Here is a 25271-nt window from a genome sequence, read left to right as displayed (position 1 = left end):
ATATTAAATAAGAGAATGTTTTTAAATTTGAACTTCAACAAGTGAGCTGAGTGAAAAATTTTTTACACAAATGACATAAAAGCTGACGCTAAATAGATCAAAATAATGAGGTCACACAGAATATCAAATTCTGAGCGGTAGAAGTCGCTGAAAACGAGAAGTCAAATGGTCGCAAGAATCACAGACGAGGAAAAAAGGAAAATTATAGCCAAAAAACTTCCGAATCAACTCGAAGTAAGAGGAGCTAAACAGCGGTCATCTACTTATTTAAAAAATCCATGCATTTCACAATAGTAATCTAAAAAAACGAGCCTGCAAAACTTGTTTTGAAAAATCTCAAGTTGCAACTCTCAAAACGAATATTTTTAGCACACCTTGGCATAATTATAATTTTATTCAATTGCGTACAGCATGATCAACAAAACTATGATGAAAACTAGAAAAAGAAATGAATAAATTTTTAAAATCTGTTCAAAATGCACATCTAGCCAAAAAACGACTTACGTTCAATAAAAGACCCCACATTGACGCATAAAACACACACCTTGCTCGAGGTGAAATCAGAGGACAACAAACACTAATAATACATAAAACATTCAAGAAAATCACCACACTTTTGTTGTCTTGCCATTAAGCAAATAAAATACAGTGAGGTGATTGAGAGGCCTATAGCATCAATGTGGTCATGTTTATAATCAGTTCTTTGCGATTACAACAATTACATAACGTACAACACAATATATTTAGTTGCAAAATATTCGTCCGCCACCTTTTCGATCCACTATTCATATGTACACAGTTGTTTAGGAGTATGGCGTAAAAAGATTCTAGCTATAGCAATTTGACTTTGTATAGTATAAATTCTACTCCAACTATTATTGTCATCGATAAGTTAGGCAACTGGTGTTATGGCAAAGAGTTGACTACGAAATCTAGCCGTATGATTTTTAGAGAATTTCACAAAAGCGTCCAAGCGTCACAACAATTGTTCCGTTAGCCACCTTTAATAACGTTTGTGTTAAATAAGTACCCCACGACACCCGAAAGACAAGAAAAAAGAACTTAATTAAGTGCGCTAAAGACTAAGCAACCTTCAAATTTCTCCTCTTAGTAACAATCACATAAAACTCTAAGAAAACTATTGAATGAGAAAAACTGTTGCAAAAACAAAGAAATAGTTTTAAAAAATATCCAAAGATAGACGAAGTTGTTGCAACACTGGACTTAGTTTTATCTGTTTTCTTTGATAAAATCAACTCTAAACATAACCGACTAAACGTCGGAAGAATTGCTCTTGAACAACTAGTGGGAGCTTGCAGCCTGCTTCAGTGGGGGGGGGGGGGAGGGAGGGAGAGGGAGCCTAAATGGGACTAAGAAGTTCAATAGTGGGCTTCAAATAACCACATTAAAGGTTAACAGATACCACTATTAAGATTTAAAGTAAAAAATGACACCAGTTTGCCGGAAAATAGCAGCCGTTGATTCCAATAAGCATGATTGGGATTGAACGAATAGAAGATATTGAAAAAAAATTTTTTTACAAAAAAATTTTTAAGTCCGATTTATTTTGACGGCATTTCACAGTTGAACAAACTTCTGTTTCTTAGATAGAGACTACAAGGGGCTACTATCATTACCAATAAGCATAAGAGATGGTAACTAAGACTTATAGGAACGACGTTCAAATAGCGGGCATCTAAAATTGGGCTTTATGGGTTTATCCCTTTTCTATTTCTGACTTCAATCTTTTATACTGACTCTGTTCATTTTGAATTGCTTTGCTGAGCAACTGATGTTCAAAATCACTTTTAGCAGAATGAGAGAAGAGAGAAACTAGCCTAGAGAAGTCAAAAAGATTTCACGCAAAATGTCGAAACAGCGGCAAAATGGCCACTTTTCATTTGACTTTTAGCATTAAACTGCCGCCAATTGAGTTCATCTGCTTGAAATTGTGATTGAGAGAGAATTTTAGATCACGCGAAACGCAAAAAGTCAGGGGCGTAAAAGTCCCTCGAAAAGTCAAAATTGTCAAGCGAAAAACTTGCATAAAAAACATAGTAGCCGGTAGAATACCGGAAACGACTCGAATCGTCATGCATTATAATTTCTAACCTAACCTTACCGAAATCAACATCAAAATAGACAAAAAAGAGAAAAAAACAAAAGTAGCCCAACAAACCACAATAAAGTGTTTTAAAAATGCCGACAATTTTTTAGGCGCGGGGGGGGGGCTAGGTGGGGTGGCTGGGTAGATAGGTTGGGGAGGTGGGTAGTGCTGGGGCAGTTGGGGGGGGGGGGTAAGTGGGGGTAGCTAGGTGAAGGGAGGGGGTAGGGGTAGGTGAGGGTAAGTTGGGGCGGGGGGGGGGGGGTATGTAGTTGGGTGGTTGGGTAGTAGGTTGCGGAGATGGGTAGTGCTCGGGTATTTGGGGGGGGGGTGGTAGGTGGGGGTAGCTAGGTGAAGGGAGGGGGTAGGGGTAGGTGGGGGTAAGTTGGGGGGTGCGGGGCGGTGTGGGGGGGGGTAGATAGGTGTTGGGGGGTGGGGGGTTGTGCGGTGTAGTTTAGATAATTAGGGGTGACTTATATAGGAACAAAAAAATCTCAAAATGACCTCTTCACCTTGAACATTACCAGCAGTTCCTAATTACAATACATTACAAACGAAGCTATTGTTAAAGTCGAATGTTCAAAAACAGAAGTCAACAATCAAAAACGGAGGTAAACTCTCGAACAGAAAGAAGTCAAAATTCAAGTCATGAACAAACTTGCTTTCTGCTAAAAAAACCTGTAGAATCTCAATACTCCTCTTCGAGTCGTAAAAATCTGTAGAATCTCAATACTCCTCTTCGAGTCGTAAAAACCTGTAGGATCTCAATACTCCTCTTCGAGTCGTAAAAATCTGTAGAATCTCAATACTCCTCTTCGAGTCGTAAAAACCTGTAGGATCTCAATACTCCTCTTCGAGTCGTAGCAGAATCTCAATTATCTTCGAGTCGTAAAAAAACCTGTAGAATCTCAATACTCCTCTTCGAGTCGTAAAAATCTGTAGAATCTCAATACTCCTCTTCGAGTCGTAAAAACCTGTAGGATCTCAATACTCCTCTTCGAGTCGTAAAAATCTGTAGAATCTCAATACTCCTCTTCGAGTCGTAAAAACCTGTAGGATCTCAATACTCCTCTTCGAATCGTAAAAATCTAGAATCTCAATACTCCTCTTCGAGTCGTTAAAACCTGTAGAATCTCAATACTCCTCTTCGAGTCGTAAAAAAACTTGTAGAATCTCAATACTCCACTTCGAGTCGTAAAAAACCTGTAGAATCTCAATACTCCTCTTCGAGTCGTAGTAGAATCTCAATTATCTTCGAGTCGTAAAAAAACCTGTAGAATCTCAATACTCCTCTTCGAGTCGTAAAAATCTGTAGAATCTCAAAACTCCTCTTCGAGTCGTAAAAACCTGTAGGATCTCAATACTCCTCTTCGAGTCGTAAAAACCTGTAGAATCTCAATACTCCTCTTCGAGTCGTAATAAAACCTGTAGAATCTCAATACTCCTCTTCGAGTCGTAAAAATCTGTAGAATCTCAATACTCCTCTTCGAGTCGTAAAAACCTGTAGGATCTCAATACTCCTCTTCGAGTCGTAAAAACCTGTAGGATCTCAATACTCCTCTTCGAGTCGTAAAAAACCTGTAGAATCTCAATACTCCTCTTCGAGTCGGAAAAATCTGTAAAATCTCAATACTCCTCTTCGAGTCGTTAAAAACTTGTAGAATCATAATACTCCTCTTCGAGTCGTAAAAAAACTTGTAGAATCTCAATACTCCTCTTCGAGTCGTAAAAAACCTGTAGAATCTCAATACTCCTCTTCGAGTCGTAAAAACCTGTAGAATCTCAATACTCCTCTTCGAGTCGTAAAAAAACCTGTAGAATCTCAATACTCCTCTTCGAGTCGTAAAAACCTGTAGGATCTCAATACTCCTCTTCGAGTCGTAAAAAAACCTGTAGAATCTCAATACTCCTCTTCGAGTCGTAAAAATCTGTAGAATCTCAATACTCCTCTTCGAGTCGTAAAAACCTGTAGAATCTCAATACTCCTCTTCAAGTCGTAAAAAAACCTGTAGAATCTCAATACTCCTCTTCGAGTCGTAAAAATCTGTAGAATCTCAATACTCCTCTTCGAGTCGTAAAAACCTGTAGGATCTCAATACTCCTCTTCGAGTCGTAAAGAAGACAAACACGTTTACAATAAATGCTTTGAACTTCGTTCAAGAGCAATTAATCACATTAAAAGGGGCATTAAAACTACTGAAAAACCGGCCTTAAACAAAAATTCTTTCAAATTAATAGAACGTTACAAAACAGCTTAAAATGCGTCCATGGACGGCAAGATGCCAACATCAGCTGAAAATTTAATATAGAAGTCTAATAATTACTTCAGGTGGTCAAAAATGACTCCAAGCGTGCACGTACTCGTTAAAAAAGAACTGTTTTACTTGAAAAGTTAAATCTAAAATCAAAAATGCCCTGAAAATGTCGTACGTGAACAAACAACAGTTTCGCTTACTTTGCAAGTTTTTTTCTCAACCACTTTTTCACTCCTTCTCAGAATGATGCATGAACAAAAATTACGGTGTTCTTCTCTCTTCTAACTTTTTTGAGCTGATTGTTCTAACTTGTGGTCACTTGCGGCCTTGAGCTTTTACATCCTGTTTCAGTGACACGACAATAAACCGTGGGGGGGGGGGTGCGCAAAACTTTACCAAAAGGGCTTCAAATGATGTTATTGGAGCAAATTAGACAAAAACAAATTGAATAATAGCCGTTGAGAGGCTGACGGGGATAGTAAACAAAACAATTTTTGCGCGCTTTTTTCATTCGATCTTGAGTAGAAATTTGCCACCAATTGAGTTCAGCTGCTTAAAGTTGTGAATGATAAAAATAATTTGGATCGCACAAAACTTGAAGACGTTAAAGTCAGTCAAAAATTCAAAGGGTCAAGCAAAAATTTTGCACAAAAAAATAGACGATTAAAATAATTGCTTCAAATTTTGGTGGAGACCAATTAGAAGAGTAAAAAATAAATCCGGATATAAGAGATACACAAGTCAAAAATACAATAATTTAAATTCATGTTTTGTCGTTTGAAATTTCAGAGATCGCAATTTCGAAGCTCAAACATGAAAAATTACCTTATTTCCAAATTTGCTTATAAATTCCTTCCGTGGTTATCTGGCGACGAGCACTAACAGGAAGTAACGAGACGACAAAAATTAAATGGCAATTGAACAATTATAACTGACTAGCGATAAGTGGGTAACTATCAATTGCGTGTATTTTCAATAATCATTTTTACATTAAATCAACGAAAGTTGCAATGTAATCAAATCATTAAGTGGTCTGCAACTAACAGTCATATCTAATATCAAAACATATATCTATGGTTCAAATCTTTGCAATAATGATTTGAGCGAATGAGAGTGACACACCAAACACCATCTCAGTGGACTTTCGAAAGCAAAGCAGCCAATGCAATACACATTAATTGGTGTGCTATGTTTGCCCCAAAACTCAAACAAAAGGCTGTCCTTAACTTCAAACTCATTCTGACATAGCGCAACTGAACGAGGTTGTTTTAACATTAGCTTAGTTCATAACTTAAAATATAAGCCCAACTTACACTGCGTTTTCTAACTTACTCTGCTAAGGTATGAACAGATAATATACGTATGAACGTTAACTACAAATTTGGGCTTTCTGGGAAAATTTAGTCTCCAGGAACTATATATACATTTTCCCAACTCTAACTCACCTGAGATAATTTCCATTAAATTACGCGGCGTTTCATGATAAACCAATTGTAAAGGATTGTTGAAATAAAAAGCGTCTCAGGCCAAGCCGCACAAAGCCTAACATTTTGGTACCATTTTTACATGAACACTATTTAGACGAAACAAAAATAACCTGACTAATATCCGAAATTTAAACACAAAGTAGAGTGCTATCTAGAAAACATGGGGTGTATAGCTAAAGTGATCGCATGAATGAGCAAGTACGCAGATCAATGCCATATAATGAAGGCAATAACTATCTACTTCGAATTCTCTATAGAGCTAAATGCAACTCATTGCATCACAAAAATCAAATAGACTTCTTGCCTCTAATTTGAAGAATTCGCCCTCTGCTATATTAATTTTCAATTTTTAGAATATCACGCTTCATGATTAGAAAAATTGCAAGATCTCAATGTTCAAGCTCTTACTTGTTGCTCTGTGGCGCGTGATGTTTCTGTAACGGCAACAACTTGGGTTTCGGAGATGGTCGGGGCGCAAAGTCCAGTCCAGCGTTTTGTTGGGACCTCGAGGCATCTCTCGCTACAACTGAATCCTCGTCAATTAAGTTGTCAGCACTCATTTTGAAGCCTCTTTGTTTGGCAACCAAATGGGTGTTGTCATAATTGGGCACATAATCGTTGTCCAGGTGTTGGGAAATATCGGGAGTCGATTTTTGACGTCCGCTTAATAATGGGAACCCATGAGTGGTAGTAAACCCGGATTCTCTTTTCCCTTGATAGGGTTCAGTAGTCAAATGTCCGTTTTGTTTGTTGTTTCTGTTAAAATCAGAACCCCCTGGTAAGTCATAAGTATAATGGGACTCAGATGGTCTCTGGCTATCCATTCTCCCTCCAGGTGAAATCAATGCATCGCCACTTCGATCGTTACGATGATGACTTAGGTGCTCAAACTGGTTACTTCGTGGTGATGGTTTTAAGTCATCCGAACCAAAAAAGGCGTTATTACTCGCATGCTTAAAGCTCTCGTTGTACCTCATTTGTCTTGGAGGAGCAGATTTGGCTACAGCGTCAGTTGATGGTGAGATTTTAGAGATATCACTCTTTCTTAGTGAACTGAAAGAACCAACGTAATCGTCAGGCCTGCTAGCATAGTCACCTTCAGTTAAGTTTTGAATCAATTTCAATTTGCTTTCCGGGTCCATCAACCCAAATTCGTGTTCAGTGGGTGGCACAATCCGATGAGGCGAGTTAGATCCAGCAGTGCTGGGAGAAGGAAATTTAGGGTCAGTGTGAACAACCAGTTGAGGTGAGGCGTAATGATCAGAGATAGAACCAGGCTGGTTACTTGAAGACAACTTAAGCAACTCAAAAGGAGATACATCGCATTTCGTGAAAGCTGACATACTATGATGAGGGTTTTTAAACTCGAGATTAGCTCCAGGACTTAAATGAGGGTTTTTAGAGCCGACACCATTGCGATTGGGAACACTACTACTTGACTGTTGATTTCGAACGCTATCAAGCCTATTTCTTGGTAAGCTGTTGCTTTTCACATAGCTTTGACGAGGCCCACCTTTCGCTTTACTGTTGTGACCGCGTGAATAAGGATCAGGCAATTTGGGCTGTTGGTCTGGGTTGTTAAAAGGAGAAGGGCGCAGTAACTGAGGATCAGTGTAAAAAGAAGATTCAACAGAAGGTGAAGGAAACTGATTGTAACTTCCATCCGAGTTAGAATTAGAGTTGGAATCACGATTCAAAGTGAATGAGTTACTGGGCAATTGGTCTCTGTGTTGACGATGCCCTTTAGAATCGTCATAAGGACCATTACCACGTTGGTTATGAGAAGAAAGAAGCACATGATAATTAGAAGAAGGGATGTTGTTAAACTTCTGAGCAGCTGAGGAACTGAAATAGTTGGGTGAACAACTTAAAAGACTTTGTTTATTATGTCGACTTTTGGTCGTTTCCACGTCATTGTCGACATGTGAACAGGATTCGACACTCGGAGAGAATGAGTAAATAGGAGAAGGAGAGTTAGCGATTATTGAGGAAGACACCGACACCACGTGAGGAGGGTTAAGCTGCGATAGAGAAGAAGACACCATAGATCGATGACAGTTTTCATACAAGTCAAAATCATCACCAAAGTTAGTGGGCTCACAAAATGAAGGGATTAGACACACGTCACGACTATTTCTACTACCGACACCACCATCCAAGCCATTATCAATGCTTTTACACAATACTCTACCCGGTAGCTCTCTGCTCAATCCTTTAGCCAGTAATTCATTGCCACCATCTCGCAATCTGCCACAGTACTTGTGACCGACATCAGACTGGAACATTCTGACTCTATTCAGGTCAGAATTAAGATTAATCTCAGTGGAATCGTTGGTCATGACAGACACCGGCGATGAAATAACTTCGGTTACTGAAGCCTGAGGTTCAGCTGCCCAGAGAATATCTGGTCTCTTTCTGTTAAGAGCAATAGGAGCTACCAAGGTTACATCAGCAATATGTTTGCCTGGAAGATCAATTCCACTGTCACTTTGAGGATCAAAAAGTTCACAATCGGAGAGCTTACCCAGCCCAGCAGAATTTGGATCTTTCCAAATAACACTGCTGAAATGTTCTGAAATCTCATTGATGCTGCTGCAATCAGAGCTTGCGTCAACTACCATGCCGAATGGTGTCTCATCAGGTGTGGTCATTTCAGAGACATTCCGGCGACGAGATCCCGATAACGTAGGAGATTTGGTTAACTCAAGGTCTTTCATTCGTTTTTCCGAACAAGAACGTCCAAGTTTTGTCGGAGCGACATCAGGTTTCGCCTCAAGTGAGGGCAATTTTTCACAGACCAATGAGCTCTGAGATTTATAAGGATTATACGCAGAACGAGCGAGAGGCGCAAACCCAGTACTAGATAATTGATTGACAGGGTGAATCACATCTTTAGGTAGAACTTGCGATGGGTATGGCACTAAGCTACTCAAACTACGCGACGATGATAAAACCGGTTGACTTTTACTACGAGATTTCAGCTTGGACTCAAAAAGAGCTTGATCGATTGAAGTCTCCAATCGACCACGTTGTTCTTGAAATTTTGGTCTGGCCAATCGACTTTGGGACGAAGAGCGAGCTTTGTTACTTAAGGTTTTCAGACCTTTGACACTTCTAACAGATCTCGGTTCTGTGACTACAGGGTTAGGTTGAGGTCCGGGTAAGTATTGCGTCATTCGTAAAGACGAAGTTTTGCCTTTGTCAGAATCACTGCGAGGCTTGAATGTAGCTTGATTGTCGATAGCTTGTTTGTCGGTGGCACCTAACATTGGGGTTTGATTGAAAGCGTAATTAGCTGATGATTGTAATAATGGCTCTTCTATATTAGCAGAAAGCGGAGACTTAGCAGCATGGCAATTGACTTTAGGCTTAGATGGAAGAACAGAAAAGTTGTTAGAACGTAAAGAAGAAACGAAAGAGAAAGGAACAGAATGATCGAAAGGACAGTTATTTGGCTGATAAAAATCAAAAGTGTCAGTATTTCTAGAACTAAAATGAGGGTAAGATTCGGGTGCAATAGACAAGGGTGAGGTCAAACTACTCTGCAATGATGCCGCAACACTATGATGCACTTCGTAACTCAAGCCACATGGCTCTGTTTCATATTTTGAAGGCAAATTTGTCCCAGCAGGACTTGATGTGGAATCATCACGGCTATTGGCATCAGAACTACAGGTAAATGGAGAGATCACAACACCCGATTGACAATAAGGGAAAGAATGAGCAGGCTGGTTACGTGCAAAAGATGACTGGGATGCACAATCAACATCAATCACATACCTTCCTTCATTTGGCGAAACCGGTCCATACCCTTCCACGTAATGTCCCTCCTCGGTGCCCGATCCTTCCAGGTTCCCACCTTTCGACCCATAACGGCTGCCCCATCCATTCACATCATCGTGTGTCTTCCTTTGCTGCTGCTGCTGCTGTTGTTGACGTCGGGCTTCAAGCTCCGCTTCGTAGCGACTAAATTTAGCCGTGATATCGTCATCATCTTCAGCATACTCTGCAGCTTGATGGACGCCTGTTTGGACTGCCATCGCTTGAGCCGGATCCATTTTCCTACTCATTAAAGGCGACGTTGCCTCGTATTTGTAGAGACGTCTCTCAATCAAAGTGTCCTCCTCCTCCACAACAATCTGTCGAGATATCACAGTGCCATCTTCAAGTGTCTCTCGGATAACTTTGGTTGTTTCCCGCTTGTTACTCCGAGGAGCAACATAACGCTGAGATGCTACCTCCGAATCGACAAGTCGCATGTTCTCTGGAACTCCGGATGATGACTTATAGTTTGATGTCCTGCTCATCGCAAATTCGTTGTTGTACGACACACCTCCATTGCCCATGGGCGAGGATCCATTCTGAACTGGGAATCTTTGCGTTGTCTGCATCGGATTTCGCTCGTACACTTCGTTCATTCCCACGTATCCATTGTCGTTATTAAAGTTATACTCGTAGTTGGACTCAACTGGATGGTTCGAATGGACCGTTACATCTTTCTGGTGATAATACATTTTGCATTAGAAGTCGTCGACGAGTGTGACTGTCAGTTCCGTTAACTGTGAGTTGCCTAAGTTGAAGTGAAGGAACTTATTTCTAAAATACAAACGGAACATAAATAAAAGTGGTACTATATGGGTCAACAATAGGTGGCCAAATTATAAATGTTTGTTTACACTAGACATTAAACAATAAGTTTGAGCGACAGATTTTGAATATACAAAAGATTTCGAGATTTATTGATTATGCAAGATATGACTTCAAAACCTTTCACGAATTCCACTATGAACAAAGCTTGAACCTATATAGCAGAATCAGGTTTTTAAGCAAAATTGACCCGGATATAGTAAAGGATAGCTGAAGACTAGCTGAAGGGTATCTTTGATTTACGGAATTGTGGTCGATCAATATAGCTCACACAGAAAGTTATGACTGTTATAATCGGAAAGCTCATGAAGTTTATAAAGTATTAATTGGAAGGTCCTGACATACCACTTCTTGAGAACTTGCGTACCTAAACGTCAAGTAAAATAGATCACTTTGCTTAGAAATAGTCGAAAAAGCTAATGGCTCAATTAAAGACAAAAAAGGCCAGCTGAATCTCATTTCTTTCCAGGAATAATATCGAAGTTTAACCTTTATCTAGATCGTTTTTACTTCTTTTTATTATAAAACTATTACACTGGAAATTGGGAAAAAACGAATGTTTTCTGATAATTTGTCTGATAAATTTTGGGACAAAATTTTGCCGTTTTTAGTATTTTTCGGAAAGCATTCCTTAAGAATTCTTTCTAAGAAAAACTAATGTAAAAACTATCGTGAAACTCTGCCAAGAAGCTAAATATAAAAAATTTTACGATAGATTTTTGAAAAGGCTGAGACAAACTTCTAGCCCGCGTAACCAATGCTCTCCAATCAATTTATTCGCTGTTCTGAAATTTTTTCAAACTTTAAACAATTCGAAAGAAATTCACTTGATACTTGTCTATGAATTGTTAATTACGAAGATAGCTCTTTCGTAACTTCAAAAAGGTCCGTCTCTTGGACATTGTTCGGTCGAAAGCCTAAATGAACCAAGCAATTGTTATTTCGAATTACTTACCTTTTGCGCAGCCTAACGTTTAAAAAAGTTTCGTGAAAAAAATGTGTTCAGAAATTCTAATTAATTTGATTATTTATTTTTGATCAACTACGGATTATTGTTATCTGGGAAAGACACAACAGACGCCGTTAGAGGTTGTTCCATATTGTTCATCAGACTGGTTCTTTGTCACTTAGCTGTGTTGTAGTTATTGAACAAACTGCAGTAATCTGAGCTTATTATCTGGAACTTCTCAGCAGACTTAAGAGTTAGGAACTTCTCAGCAGACTTAATTTTTTGTTAACCTAATTTTGGCCGGCAGCTTTTTTTTGCCTAGAGATACAAATAGGGTATCACTGATTAGCTCTAAAAAACTGAATAAATTTTGTTCGAAGTAAAATTGAAGCCTCTTCATGGTTTTAAAATTCAAAAATTCTAGTTGTATAAGGCCCGTCTTTTTCGAAAAAAGTTCTCGTGACTTTTGTCGTCAATCACAAGTAAGAGTGAGTATGATAAGTAGATGTCACGCCCCTATTTCGTCCTTATAGTTACGTGATGTTTTCCCTACAAATATCCATAAATAGCGCTATAATTTAGTTCATATTCAGATAGATCTCAAGGCCATATATAGCCAGTATTTCCATCTAGGCCTGTAACCCCTAATTTGTTTATGTTTACTAAAAATAACCGCAGATTGACAGTTTACTGATAAACATATTAAGTACCTAAAAGCCTCCATATTTACCTTTTTGAGTTCCCTGACGATGAATTCGCATATTTGATAAATAACTTCATGAGAGACTATGTAATTGGTGAAATAATTATTCAGATAAAGTAGGTGCCAATACGCAAATTGTATATGTACTTAACAAACATCAAGTGACGTAAAAAAGCCAGAAACTGCCCAACTTGTAGATCAGTAAATATTTGCGATGGACCAATACAACTCAAGGTAGAGCCCTGCGGAACGACGATCACCTGAAACTTCTGAAACTTATCATTGAATATTGTTATTTAATTTCGTTAAAAAATTAAAGATTGAACTGGAAAAATCTTTGTAAAATGCTAAGTTGAAACAGGCTTCCTTAGAGCTAAATTACAACTAAGTAAAACTCTAAAATACAAGGCAATTAGTGGATATATCACGCATCTGAACCGTTCAATAAAAGGCTATTACTAGCTAACTTTATTCAAAATATATCTGCTAAAAACCGCACTGTGAAACATCTAAATAAGTCCTTGTACAATGTCAATTATTCAAGTTATTTACCTCTAATATTGACCTCAATAACACCCCAAGGAACACTCCTAAAATCAGTGCGTAACAGCAGAAATCTGATTTACACCAAAAGCGAGTGGTGTTAGGGCGTAAAGCAATGGAGTAGGAAAAAATATTTGAAAATTTTCAGTTTTTTTTTTGTTTCGACAACTTAATTTCTGCCTTTAAAGCTTCCTATGTTGATTTCCGAACTTTACATATTGCTAAGGGGTAATCAATTTGCTTTATTATTGCCAAGATTCTTGATTTACTCTTATGACACGCTAATGTATTACAAGGCTTTGATAGTATCTAATAAGTTTTACTCAATCGTCCGGTTCTTTCAATAGTCTTGTCTCCTATTCTCAATGACTGGCCTAATTGTCTCCCAAATGAGGCATGATTAAAGCTATTCATTAGTTTCCAGTCGAATCTAACCCATTTAACGACTTTGATATTAAATGTTTTCAAATTTTCGTTTTCCATCACTTAGTCGCAAAAATGACAGGTTTACTTCTCTCTCATGATTGATACAAATTGAAATAGTTTGATGGTTTCGGTTCAAATCTAATGATCTTAACATCTTTGACATCACTTGCTTTCAAAAAAATAGTGACCTTCACTTTTGCCTATTTTGGTATTCTTTTTGTTTCCTATCACTTAGTCTCATCAATTAATGGTCTTAATGATTTCTCATGAATCGTAAATAACTCAAATTAGCTATTTATATATAACCTATTTAAACGACTTGGACCTTACTTGTTTTCAAAAAATATCTCTGACTTCTAAAATAAAATAAAATAATTTGTTCCTGCGTAATCGCAGCGGAACAGCATTAGGCCACAGCGGCCTGTTCTCAGCTGCCCTTTTTCTTATTATTCCCCACATTTCAGACTGTTCTTTTTATGAGCATCATTGCTCTTTTTTTGATGACTGGCCAATTTTTTTGCGCCTGAAACTTTCACGTGGTACCATCACTACAACCAACATTGGTCAGGCTTTGGTCAACCTCAAGCAATGGTTAAGTAAGAGCTCATCCTTACACAGACAACTTCACGGAGGCAGGGGATTGAACTCTCAATCATTGGCGTGTGAATCACACACCTTAAATGATTTTACAGCTTTCTAACTTTTGTGCTCTTTTTGCCTCTTCTGTCACCTGGTCTCAATAATGATAGCTAATTTGCTACTTCACTAGACCATAATTCAAATAGGACAACCGAAATGACAACAAATAGATAATTAGGTTCAGTCGATATCCATTGTCTGTCACCACTTTGACACCAATCGCGTTCAAAAGAGTTCAAATATTTTTCAATTATGATCCTCTTTGTGGTCTTTTTGTTTGTCAATCACTCAGTCTCAATAAGGACAGCTTTTATTTGCTACTTCACTGAGCAAAATTGAACTAGTTAATTAGTTTCAATCTATTTTTGTTTGTTAACACTTGGACAACAATCGAGTTCAAAGAATTCGGATGATTTTTTTTAATATTGATCCCATTTGTGGTCATTTTGGTTGTCCTATCGTCCTATCTCGGTAGTGACAGGTGTTCCTTATTCAAACGAATTACAAACATTTTCAAAACTAAGCTATTTGTTTTTTTTTACTTTGAGATAATTTGTATTGGAATAAGTTTTTTTTACGTTATGAAGGGGTTTGCTAATCTTTTTTATGCCTGGCCTCTTAATGTTTGTGTACACAGTTCGCTCTGCCTTTTTAATGAAATTAGATTGAATCTAATTGAATATTGAGACTCTTCTTTATAGGCTTTTGAAATTTGAAACAATACGTTCTGAAAAACAAAATTAGCGAATTCTTGATCGATGTTCAGGATTTTAAAATTTTTTTAATCAAGACTAGAGGTCTGAAGTTATTGCTGCCACTTGCCGACGTTATGCCGGCCATGTTTCTTAAAATTGACAATTATAATGTGAATCTCCCGTCCTAAAAACAGAAAAGAAAAGCATTGTCAACAAAAAACGAACATTGTTAATTTCCTCTGGTACACATAAGAAAAAAAGCAAATGGTAAAAGAGGCAATGTAAAGTTAACATTATAACATTATGTAAAATTATAAAATCATTAAATTACCTAACTAAAAATTTGACCTTACATTAGTAAAAAACGGCCTATAATGCGAGCATAAAATGTTCTCACAAATTTATATGTACCTCATGAAGATTAAAGAATAAAATTAAAATCTAATGCTCTCAATGTCATCTTTTATATCAGTTACTTTTGGGTACTTCAAAAATTCTTTCCAAAAATATTCTTTCAGTTTTCTTAAGGAAGCTTTCGATGTTGTTTTCCGTCTAATATTAGAAGGCAGACTATTAAAAATTGGAATGGCTTGTGCAATAAAAGAATCAGTTAAAAACTTATTGTTCTCTCTTATATCGAACGTTATTTTTTTTACCTGTCATGTCGTTTTATTCTCATGGTAACGAGAGGTTCAATTTTATATGCTGGAAGATCGTTGCTGAGTAAGCGAAAAAAATATTTTGAGCAATGATATTTCAAGAGAAAAGAAACTGTTAATATTTTGTTGCGAAGTTGAGATCTGTAGTCCGATCGTATTTTCTCCTATTAAAAATGGTTTTTATTCCCCAATTCAATTGTTTTTTTTAAAGTTGTGAGTAATGACTTTTGCAAACCTATCAGAAATAGAGCGGAATAATGTAGATGACTTATTACTATTGCATTAAGTATTAAGATTTTTGTTTTCTCTAGTAAACTTTTACTTAATGTATTGAAAACTTTTATTCCACTAGCCATTCTCTAAAGAATCTTTTTCACTTCTCCATCAAATTTTAGTTTGCTATCAATAATTACGCCAAGATACTTCACACTATTTCATTCTGCTATTCCTTCATTGTCGACATTCAGAACAGTATTTGTTAACCTCTTCCTGGTGCTGAACACAATATATTCTGTTTTTTGTTTGTTCACCACTAACTGGGACTTTGCAAAAAAAATCAATAATTTTTGAGATGTTATGTTCAAATTTTGTTTTTGACGATGTTTCATCAGCGTCGGATGTAAAAAGAAAGGTGTCGTCTGCGTACTGTACGAACGTGTAATCTTTTTCTACAATCTTTGCTAAATCGTTGACGTAAATGTTAAATAATAGAGGTCCTAAAAAAGTACCTTGTGGAACTCCTCTTTTCAAATTTATCACATCTGATTCAATGCCATTCAGGACAACTCTTTGCGTTCTTTCACTAAAAAAATTCTCTATTAAATTGGTAGCATGTTTGTCAAAACCTATATTTTCAAGTCTCTGTAACAGTATTTTGTGGTTTGTAGAATCAAAAGCCTTTGAAAGATCTAAAAACGCACCTGTAACATTTTTTTCATGTTGAGTTCTGATCTTAATGTTCTGTCGATTTCAGGATAGCAACAATTGTTGAAATTTGTTTTCTATAACCAAATTGACTAATAGACAAGAATTGCTCCCTATCTAGGAAACTTGTAATTTGTGAACTGAACGCCTTCTCAAAAATTTTTGACAAAGCAGAAGTGACAGAAATAGACCTATAATTGAGTGGGTCTTCGGGACTTACTTTTTTGAAGAGTGGAGTTACACAAGCTTTTTTAAGATCTTCTGGAAATTTTCCTTCTGTAATGAACTGATTAATGAGATAAAATAGTGGTTCCGCTAGCGCTGCTTTAGCATCTTTTATTGCCCAAGCTGGTATTTTTGAAGAACCGACTGGTTTACTTGTATTCAATGAATCTATGAGCACATTTGTTTCCTTGGTTGTTATATATCGGAACTTGAAACACTTTCTTGGAGCAGATTTAGGAGGAATTTTTTTTGTTTGTTGCAAGCCAATGAACTCCCCTAGAGTAGAAAATCTGTAATTGAGAAGATTTGCAATTTCCATAGGCTTTGTTATCTTATTACCAAAACTGTTTAATAAAGATTGAATTCTTGTTTGAGTCTTTTCTTTATTACGAAGATCTTGAATGAATTTCCATCTGGCTTTTTCACTGTTTAACTCAATAAAACTTGAGAGAAGTTGTTTTTCTTTTTGACGAATTAAATCGTTTTTAGTTTCATCATCGCCATTTCTTGATAACTGTCTTTTTGTTTTCTCACATAGCCATTTTTCTTGAAGCAAAAACTTTGGTTTGTCTTTTCTAATATAACAGGCTTTAATTGGAGCATGTAGTACTAATGCTCTTTCATTAACTCTTTAAATTCTAATAACATCATATCTCCCGTCACTGCACCGTAAAATGTCTCCAGTCTGAATTTTCAATAAAACTTTGGAACGCTACGGCTGAATAGTTTTTTGTCAAAAAAAATTTCTTTGTTGTTTTTGATTTTAGCATCACAGATATAAGAATTGTGATTGTTGCAAATTGATCAGTTTTCAAAAATGTATCCGCTAATATGCCTGTTTCTTAATCGTCTGTTATGATACAATCGATAAGAAATGAAGAAGAGTTAGTCATTCATGTAGCTGTATCAATATTCGATGGTTTAAGATCATATGGAGAAATTATAGATTGTAGCAGATTTCTGTCGCGCTTTGCAAAATAGTTTAAGTTGTAGTCTCCAGCAAGTATGACAGATTTTCCTTCAGCCATAGCAAGATCAATTCCCAGGACCAATTTATCCCAAAAAACATCCTTACAAGTTTTTTTTTCGGGACAGTATGATAAATTTAGTACGCATTTCTTATTTTGTATGCTCAAGTCAAACCATAAACTTTCAAAATTTGCATCCGGAAAGCAGTTGAGATCATCGCCGAGACGAAGTTTTAATAATTTCGGAATGTACATTATAATACCACCACCTTTTGTTTTTGTTGTTTGGATGCGATCTTCTCGAAAACAGTCAAAGCTTTGCTTATCTACAAGCCAAAACTCTTCCGGATGGTTTTGTGACAACCATGTTTCACTAAACGCAAATATGCAGTTGTAACCAATGTCTTCAATGAGTTCTTTCAACAGCAGATGTTGTCCTGCTAAACTTCTGGCGTTTTGATGTAGAATTTTTATTCTGGAATCAAATAATTTTAACTCTTTCATCATGGGTTCATATGGCACAATTGGTCCGGGGTTTATTTCGATATCGCCACTTGTTAGTAGAAGGTACCATACAACAACCAAGAAAAAAGAAAAGTTGAATTTGGATGTTAAAGCACATTGTTTGCTGTTACAGCTTCCTTTGAATGAAGTTATTCGAGAAGCATAAGGAAAACTGTGAAAAAAATTTTCTGAAATACTATCGGAGGACATGAGTAGTACACATAGTATAACTATGAGTCGAATACCTGCCATTTTTGGCTAAATCTGATGAAGCATTACACGTTGCAAAACAGCTTAAAAACAACAGAAACTGCAGCTAAAAAGCATTTGTATAACGATATGTTTGCCTCGATGGTTTGTAAGTGTTAGCCCTACTCACATATGTACTTTGAGAATATTGCAATGGTTGTAAACAAACAAGATTACAAGAAGTCAAAAGAAAACAACGTAAAAACAAACTATATCAATCAATCAAATTTTTCATATTTCAATGAAAACTTATCTTTTAAGGTTGTGGAAATAAAAAAAAAACCGTACGCAGTACATGAAATATGATGGGTGACGACAGAAAAAGGCAAATCTGAAAGGCAAATAGAAAATTTTTTCCAAACATACTAATCGAAATGTTAGTAGCACTGAAATAAGCATACACGAAATAGCGAATAAATTTAGTTTATAAAAAGTCTTTCAATCCAATATTATATAAGACAAAACAGCCTCTGAGTGATGTATAATTTAGCTAGAAAAATTGATGAAATGCTCTTGAAAAACAAATGCATTTGAAATCATTTCTGAAATCAGGTAACCTCAACCATTCTCGAAACAAACAGATATTAAAATTACAAGGAGGCTCGGTAAGGTGCGATTGCACATAAGGTTCCAACCCCGCTTATCCACAATTTTGGCATAATTGTCTACCAAATGAGGAACAGATAGAAAACTTCAAAAAAATTCATTTTTCAAAATTAATAGTGATGAACGAAAAGATAGCCCCCAAAGCAAACAACTCAGTAGAGTAAAAAATGATGCATTGATTAGACATGCCAATATAAAGAATGCCAGTAAAAACGAACAGCTAAATCAAACAACAACAAACAATAATTACATCTAAATCTTTATGCCCGTTTTAAAAAACAAAGCTTATTAACAAAGTCAAGATAGAGTCAGATAAAACTGAAACTACACAAAAAACTTGTAACTCACCAGCAAAGATATGGGAGCAGTTCGACAGAAAAGAAGAACAGTAAACTTAAAAAATTCGCTTACTTTTTTAACAATTAATTTCAAAGCAATGAAAACCATTAGAAATCAAATAAAATATCCCATAGGTTTACAATTATAGAAGGGCATTAAGACCCGTCCTTATTCAAATTTTTATGAGGTTAAAAAAGAACAACTAAAGGACAACAAACAAAATTTCAATTAAAACTGGCCAGAAAACGCTGTCGAAGCCGTAAAGCCATATTTGGGTCCTCAAATTATGTTCGATTGCGCCTTTTTTTAACCGCGATAATGTAGTATGTGAGCTCTCATTAATGAGACCAGGCAACAAATAAAAAAAGAAAGTAATAATTTTGTTTTTTTTCGAAACAAGATTACTTCCAAAGGCATGAAAGCCATTAAAGAGGTTTGTTTATTCGTCCCAAGGAAACCCCTGAAACCTGCAATTATCCAGAATATGTCTTATGTCTATAAACAAAAACGTCAGTTACGACAAAAATCAGAAATTACTTTTTTTTGTGTAAAAAACAGTGTCGAAGCCAGTACAGTCATAACCAATTCGTTAAAAACTTTAAATTTTTCAACAAAAAATCTTTTTGAAACCTTTTCTTGACACCAATAATGTCATATTTGACCTGTTATTAACGAGACTAGGTAACAAATAGACAAAAAAAAACAAAATCGATGTTTTTTTTATTTTGGAAAACAACTGTTTTCAAAGTCATGAAAACCATCAGCTATCTACAAATAATAGAATATTGGCTCATCTGTTTTTTTATGAAAGGCCAATCAAGCCTGTCATTATAAAGTAAATTTCATATAAGTAAAACGACAAAGTGAAAGCGACAGTTAAAGATAAAACTGAAAAATTCAACTAATTCTTCAAGAAAATAGTGTCGAATCCGTTGAAACCTTAATCTATATCTATAAGTACTTTATTACGTTCAATTTTGCCTTATCTTGAACACTTCTCATCTGATATGTGGACTACCAATAACGTCATAATGTGACAAAACGAGAAAACGTGAAAAATGGGCAAACACCTAAAAAGCAAAAAAATGTGAAATCTAGAAGTATCAAAACCAGAAAACAATAACTTAGGGCGTAAAGCCGCAATACATACTTAATTTTGAATCAGTAGAAAGAAGAAGCACTCTTTCTTTCCTGACACTAAGCTTCAAAATGACCAAATTAAGAAAAAATAGGCAAAAATCAATACGGCATCATTTATTTAAAAATCAATTATTTTTGAAAGTCAAAACGACAATAAGCTTTTAAGTAAAAAACTATATGCATTAGTTTGGAGCTGCTTCGGAAGCCAATTGGACCTACCACTTCTGAGCTCTGATTTGAAATGTTCTGTTCCTTAATTAACATAAAAAAGATCGAGTTTTATAAAAAAAAAAAGAAAAGACCGACTGATTACAATCCGAATTCTTTTTGGATTGTTACAGTCCAAGATTGGTCCCAGCCCTGCTAATGCTGTCCGCCCTTTCGGAACACTTAATTTTCCGGATGTTATAGATATAGATAATTTGTTTATTAAAAAATCGAAAATAAATGCAGCGTTTTTGATAACCATCGATTAAACTTAGCAAAAAACTTGGCAAAATTTTAGTTAGAGAGCACTCTCAACGGAAGTGGAAGTAAGAATAGCCCTCTTTTGGGTCTAAACAAAATTGTGTTAGTGATGTTTGGGTGTGTACGTTCGGCAAATTTAATCCAAGTGGACTAAATAAGCCTATTTTGTGCGGTTTTTGATGAAATAGGCAAAATTTTGAAGTATTTAGCCAGAATATTAGACAAAAGCTTTGATTAAAATAGTCGACAATATTGCTTTTGTCTTCGAAAATAAAATCAACAACTCTGTTCTTCAAAATTTTAGCAAAATTTTGCAAAATTGACGAAATTTCAGGCAAAAATTCCGGAAAATGTGAATAAAAACAACGGAATTCACTCTGCTTTTCTCAGAAGTGTAAACCTCGATAACCCCCTATAAAAAATGAAAATTAAAAAAACTCTTTTTAATTCCATTTTCTACGCTGGACTAGCATTCTAATGATGCTAGTCTCAACTCTCTACGATGAATATATCGATCGGCCAAAATTGTCTGAACAAAAAAAAACATTTGAATATATAGTTCCTCTCCCCTCAAGAGGGTTCGGAACAATTATACTGCTACTCGCCAACAATCCAATGAAGTAGGATCTGATTTCTATAACTCAACTGAGATTAAGAGCGAGGGTGAGGGTAAATTTCAATTTTTTAAATTTTGAGGGTTGGAACAATGTGCGGACGCACATACGCGATTCTCCTTGTCTATAGCTCAATTATTTTGAATAGCTCTTCCTCTGCTTCTTTTAATATAGGTTCAGTTTAATGATAGAGACAGTTACAATAAACAAGATAAACCGTGATAACCTATGTAACAATGAAAAAAAAGGATACCTATTCATTTTTATAGACAAAGTGTACAAAGCACTGTTTTTAGCAGGCCAGAAATTTAAAAATTCAGAAGGCAGATGATGAATTATATTCAAGTAACGGCTCCTAGTTAGTTCTCTGTAAGCAACCGTATCTCCGTTAAAACAAATTTTGAAGCTTTTAATCATTATTTTGAGTTAAGCCTCTATTCAGTAATTGTGGTTTTGTCACAGTTGCAGTCTCTTGGTTCTAGGAGGAGTGAAAATCAAGATTAAATTCTAAAACTTCAAAGCGCCATCAAAAAGAATGAATTCAATCAATTTTCTATGCCAACAATATTCAACTTTTATAGTTGGTAAAATTTGCGATTATATGACACTGGAAACAAAATTGCCAAACTCAAGAGAAAAACAGCCAAAAATCATTACGTTTTGAATATAAGGTGTTTCCTCATGTAATTATCTGAAGCTCCTGACATCATTACACTAGTCGGGCGAAATTTGGTTCCAGATAGAAATAATATCCAATGAAGAGAACGAAAATAGACAACATGAGCAGCTACAATAAAATGCTAATCTAATAAACGTATGAATAACCAAAACAGAAGCAGTTCAAGACGTTCAATAAATTCAAGTTCTGTATAGCCTATATATAACATATTATGAAAAAGCACATAACAATGTAAACTCTAATATCCGAGTGAAATAGAATGAAGTCAACCACTTGACACGGACTGCAAAAATATGTCTGTTCCAATAAATAATCTTAAAATTCATTTGCGAACTATGCTGCATATCAAATTAAGGTGTTAGTTACATAATCTCACCAGATTCGAGCAGCCAGAACCTTCAGCCCGCAAATTACCGTACAAAATTGGGGTCTACAAACACGTGCTGGTGGCTATGATTCTAGGAACAAATATCAAAAATTTGGCAAAGCTACCAATCATCGGAATCTGAGAAACAAATTACAAGTTGTTAAAACAAATTGTACACCTCGAACTGCGCCCGACTCAATGCCCTCTGGCATTTATCCAACCTTTTTATACCCACTGATAGACAAATAGACCAAGCAAAAGGATAAGGAAGCGGAAAATGTGCGATTCGTTGGTAGGGAGGTAGGTTGGAGGGAGTGAGGTTTTAGTAGGAGTAAATATGCGGCAAACCTCTCAATATGAGTCAACTTTGCAAAATAAAAACGGTTCATCAATCCTTTATATTAAAAATTAAGCCATCTTTTCCTGTTTATGCCTTATGTTCAAAGTTAGAAGTCAGTGTCTAAAAACAATTGTCAATGTTGAACAGCAAACAAGCCGTGAACAAATGTACTCAAGCTGAAAAAGCAGAAAACCGGAAATCCTCTTCGAGTCGTAAAACGACCTAAAAAGCCCACATAATTGGTTAAATCTTTGCTGAGTGCATTATTACAGCACTGAGTTCAGCTGAAAAATTCAGCAACTAATATATGTCACAAAAAATTCTCCACCATTCTGAGTAAAAAAAAAATTCGCACATATCTTTAAAAAAAAATGTAAAACTGAAATGAGATAGCCTTCGTTTGATTTTCGCCAGACTATAAAGGCGCTATAACTAACGATATCAAAAATCAAATAAATGCCACTATTTCCTCAAGCACCATCTAACAGGAAATACAATTACTAGAATTGGATCTCTTGGAAATCTTTGTCATTGAAAAAATTAATTACAGTATTGAACGAACAACATCTTCTAGTACCAACCATTTTCAGGAGCAAGTGAAATTAAAAAGCAAGTTAATTCCACTACTCTTTAGAGCAACATTTCTTAGTATCAATCATTGTCAGGCGCGAGATAATACAAGGAGGCTCGGTAATGTGTTCGTGAATAATGTTCCGACCCCGCAAGTCCAAGTTTTTGATTTAATTGTCTACCAAAGAGAGAGTTTCATTGTCTACCAAAGAAAAAATTTCCAAAGTACGACCAAAACAATACTTTTTTATATTAAAAAAGCAATTAATACCAAAAACAAAATAGCATCAGATAAAACCTAAAATTCACTAAAAAAAATATGGGACTTGCCCTTAATAGGACTAGGTAAGAACAGAAAGGGCAAGCTTTTTTAATAACAATAAAATTCAAAATCATGAACATAATTAGCTAGCCATCAATGTCATATGTGACATGCTAGACATCAATGTCATATGTGACCTGTCATTAATGCGATAACATGAGCAGATAACACAATTGGGCGAAAGTAGAAAAACCCAATAAAAACAACTTATTAAAAGCGCAAAGACTGGATTTGATTTCATTAGAAAAAAGATGCGACCTCTTTTTGCTTAAACTAGGCTACAAGATTTCAGAAATAAGAAAGGCGCAGAGCTTAAAAATCAATTGTCGTGGTTTTGAAAACAGCCATTTTTTTCAAAAAAAAACATGAACTTCACCTAATAACACGTGATGGATAAACTTTTAACTCCTTAGGAAGCCGGTTGGGCCTGTCATAAGTGATTAAGTCATCAAAATAAAAAACAACAGGGAATTCAGACATTACTCAAAATTTCCAATAGGTTTACGCAAACAAATTGTTGAAGCCACAAAAACCATGAACTTATCACTGAAATCATAATGTTTTTTTGCCTCACTAGCGAGTAACTGGGGCATCAACAATCGTGCCTTGATTTGAAACCATCCTGGTCAGCAACAAAAAACAAAAACGGCGAAACTACTTAAAACAGACAGCACCCCGAAGTATTTCCGGCGAATTCAAATTAACCTAAATCAGCATATTTGATGCCAATTTTGTTGATTAAAGGCTGAATTTTGAACAACTTTTGCCTTTTTCAACAGTTTAGCAACAATCTTTTGTCTTTAAAAAAGGATGAAAAACAAAATCAATTAAAAACAACAAACATTAGTTACGACCAAAACTCAATGGAAAATCGTTCGCTAACAACTGATATCATAAATAGGTTAATTTAAACCTCCATAGGAAGCCATTGAGACCTTTCATTATCTCGTATATGTCGTAAGACTAAAAATACCGACAAAAACGAATTAAATTTTGCGAGCAAACGGTTTCGAAGCAGTTAAATCCAAAATCCATTGTCTAAAAAAGATTATGTATGTTCAATATCTCGTTCATTGAGTTCAACGCCAATAGTGTCATATGTGACCTATTATTGATGTGGTAACGTGAGAACACAATGATATAATCAAAAGTAGAAAAACAAAATTTAATAGAACTCGTAGTATTAGAGCCGTTATGAAAGTCCACGACAAGATCATAACTAGCCTCGCTACTGATGCCGGTCGATTGAAAACGCGTAGTTGTTAAAGCAGCATCGAATATATATAAACTTTGGATAGGTATTGGGTTAAGTTATCGAAACATAACCTACTAACGTCGGAATTATTGCTCTCAAGACAAGTGCGAGCTGCAATCAATTGCAGCCTGCTTTAGTCGGAGGGAGAGTGTAACTGAAATCAGGGGGCGTCAAATGAGGTCAATAGATATTATATACTACTATAACCACTAATTAAATTCAAAGTGAAAAAAGTACAGCAACTTTTGGTAACCTTTTCATTATACTTTTAGTAGCGAACTGCTGTCACTTGTGCTGCCACTTGAGTTCATCTACTGACACCTGCAAGAGAGAAGTTGAGATCACGCAAAACCAAACGTCAGGGGTGTAAAAGCCAAACCCGTCAAGCAAAAACTTTGCACAAAAAAGACCAACGCATTTACAATAATTGAGTTCAAATTTCGTTCTAGAGCAATTTAAAACCAACAAATTTTTATATCCAGAAACTTAACTGGCCCTCCTAATAGTTTTAGAAGATTGATTCACCAGTTTTTAAGTTTGTGATTCAGGCAAAATCAAACGTGTTCTCAAAAAGCATACTTGGTGCACTTTTCG

General features: G+C 35.9%; 2 protein-coding genes across 7 annotated transcripts in view; one reads left to right on the top strand and one right to left on the bottom strand.

Annotated features, from left to right (window-relative positions):
• Positions 1-25271, top strand: part of LOC142358572 (proteasome subunit beta type-3-like) — a 361488-nt gene that overhangs the window by 10049 nt on the left and 326168 nt on the right. The gene's annotated exons all lie outside the window — the stretch shown is intronic.
• The window catches only part of LOC142358563 (uncharacterized), a 61738-nt gene that overhangs the window by 32629 nt on the left and 3838 nt on the right, over positions 1-25271 (bottom strand). For 2 of the 5 annotated variants that reach the window (XM_075409965.1, XM_075409964.1), the window contains exons 3-4: positions 9627-10442; positions 6255-7691 (exon numbers count right to left, since the gene is read on the bottom strand). In XM_075409965.1, the coding sequence (XP_075266080.1) occupies positions 6255-7691; positions 9627-10360 (2171 nt within the window). In that variant the 5' untranslated portion in view covers positions 10361-10442. Of the gene's footprint in view, positions 1-6254; positions 9109-9626; positions 10443-25271 lie in introns of those variants that run through there. The other 3 variants (XM_075409967.1, XM_075409968.1, XM_075409963.1) reach the window with 3 other exon arrangements.

Source organism: Convolutriloba macropyga, chromosome 2 (assembly GCF_964194025.1).
Source record: "Convolutriloba macropyga chromosome 2, txConMacr16.3, whole genome shotgun sequence".
Lineage (NCBI taxonomy): Eukaryota > Metazoa > Xenacoelomorpha > Acoela > Convolutidae > Convolutriloba > Convolutriloba macropyga.
The sequence above is the reverse complement of the archived record's forward strand: the minus strand, read 5'-3'. Positions and strand labels throughout refer to the sequence as shown.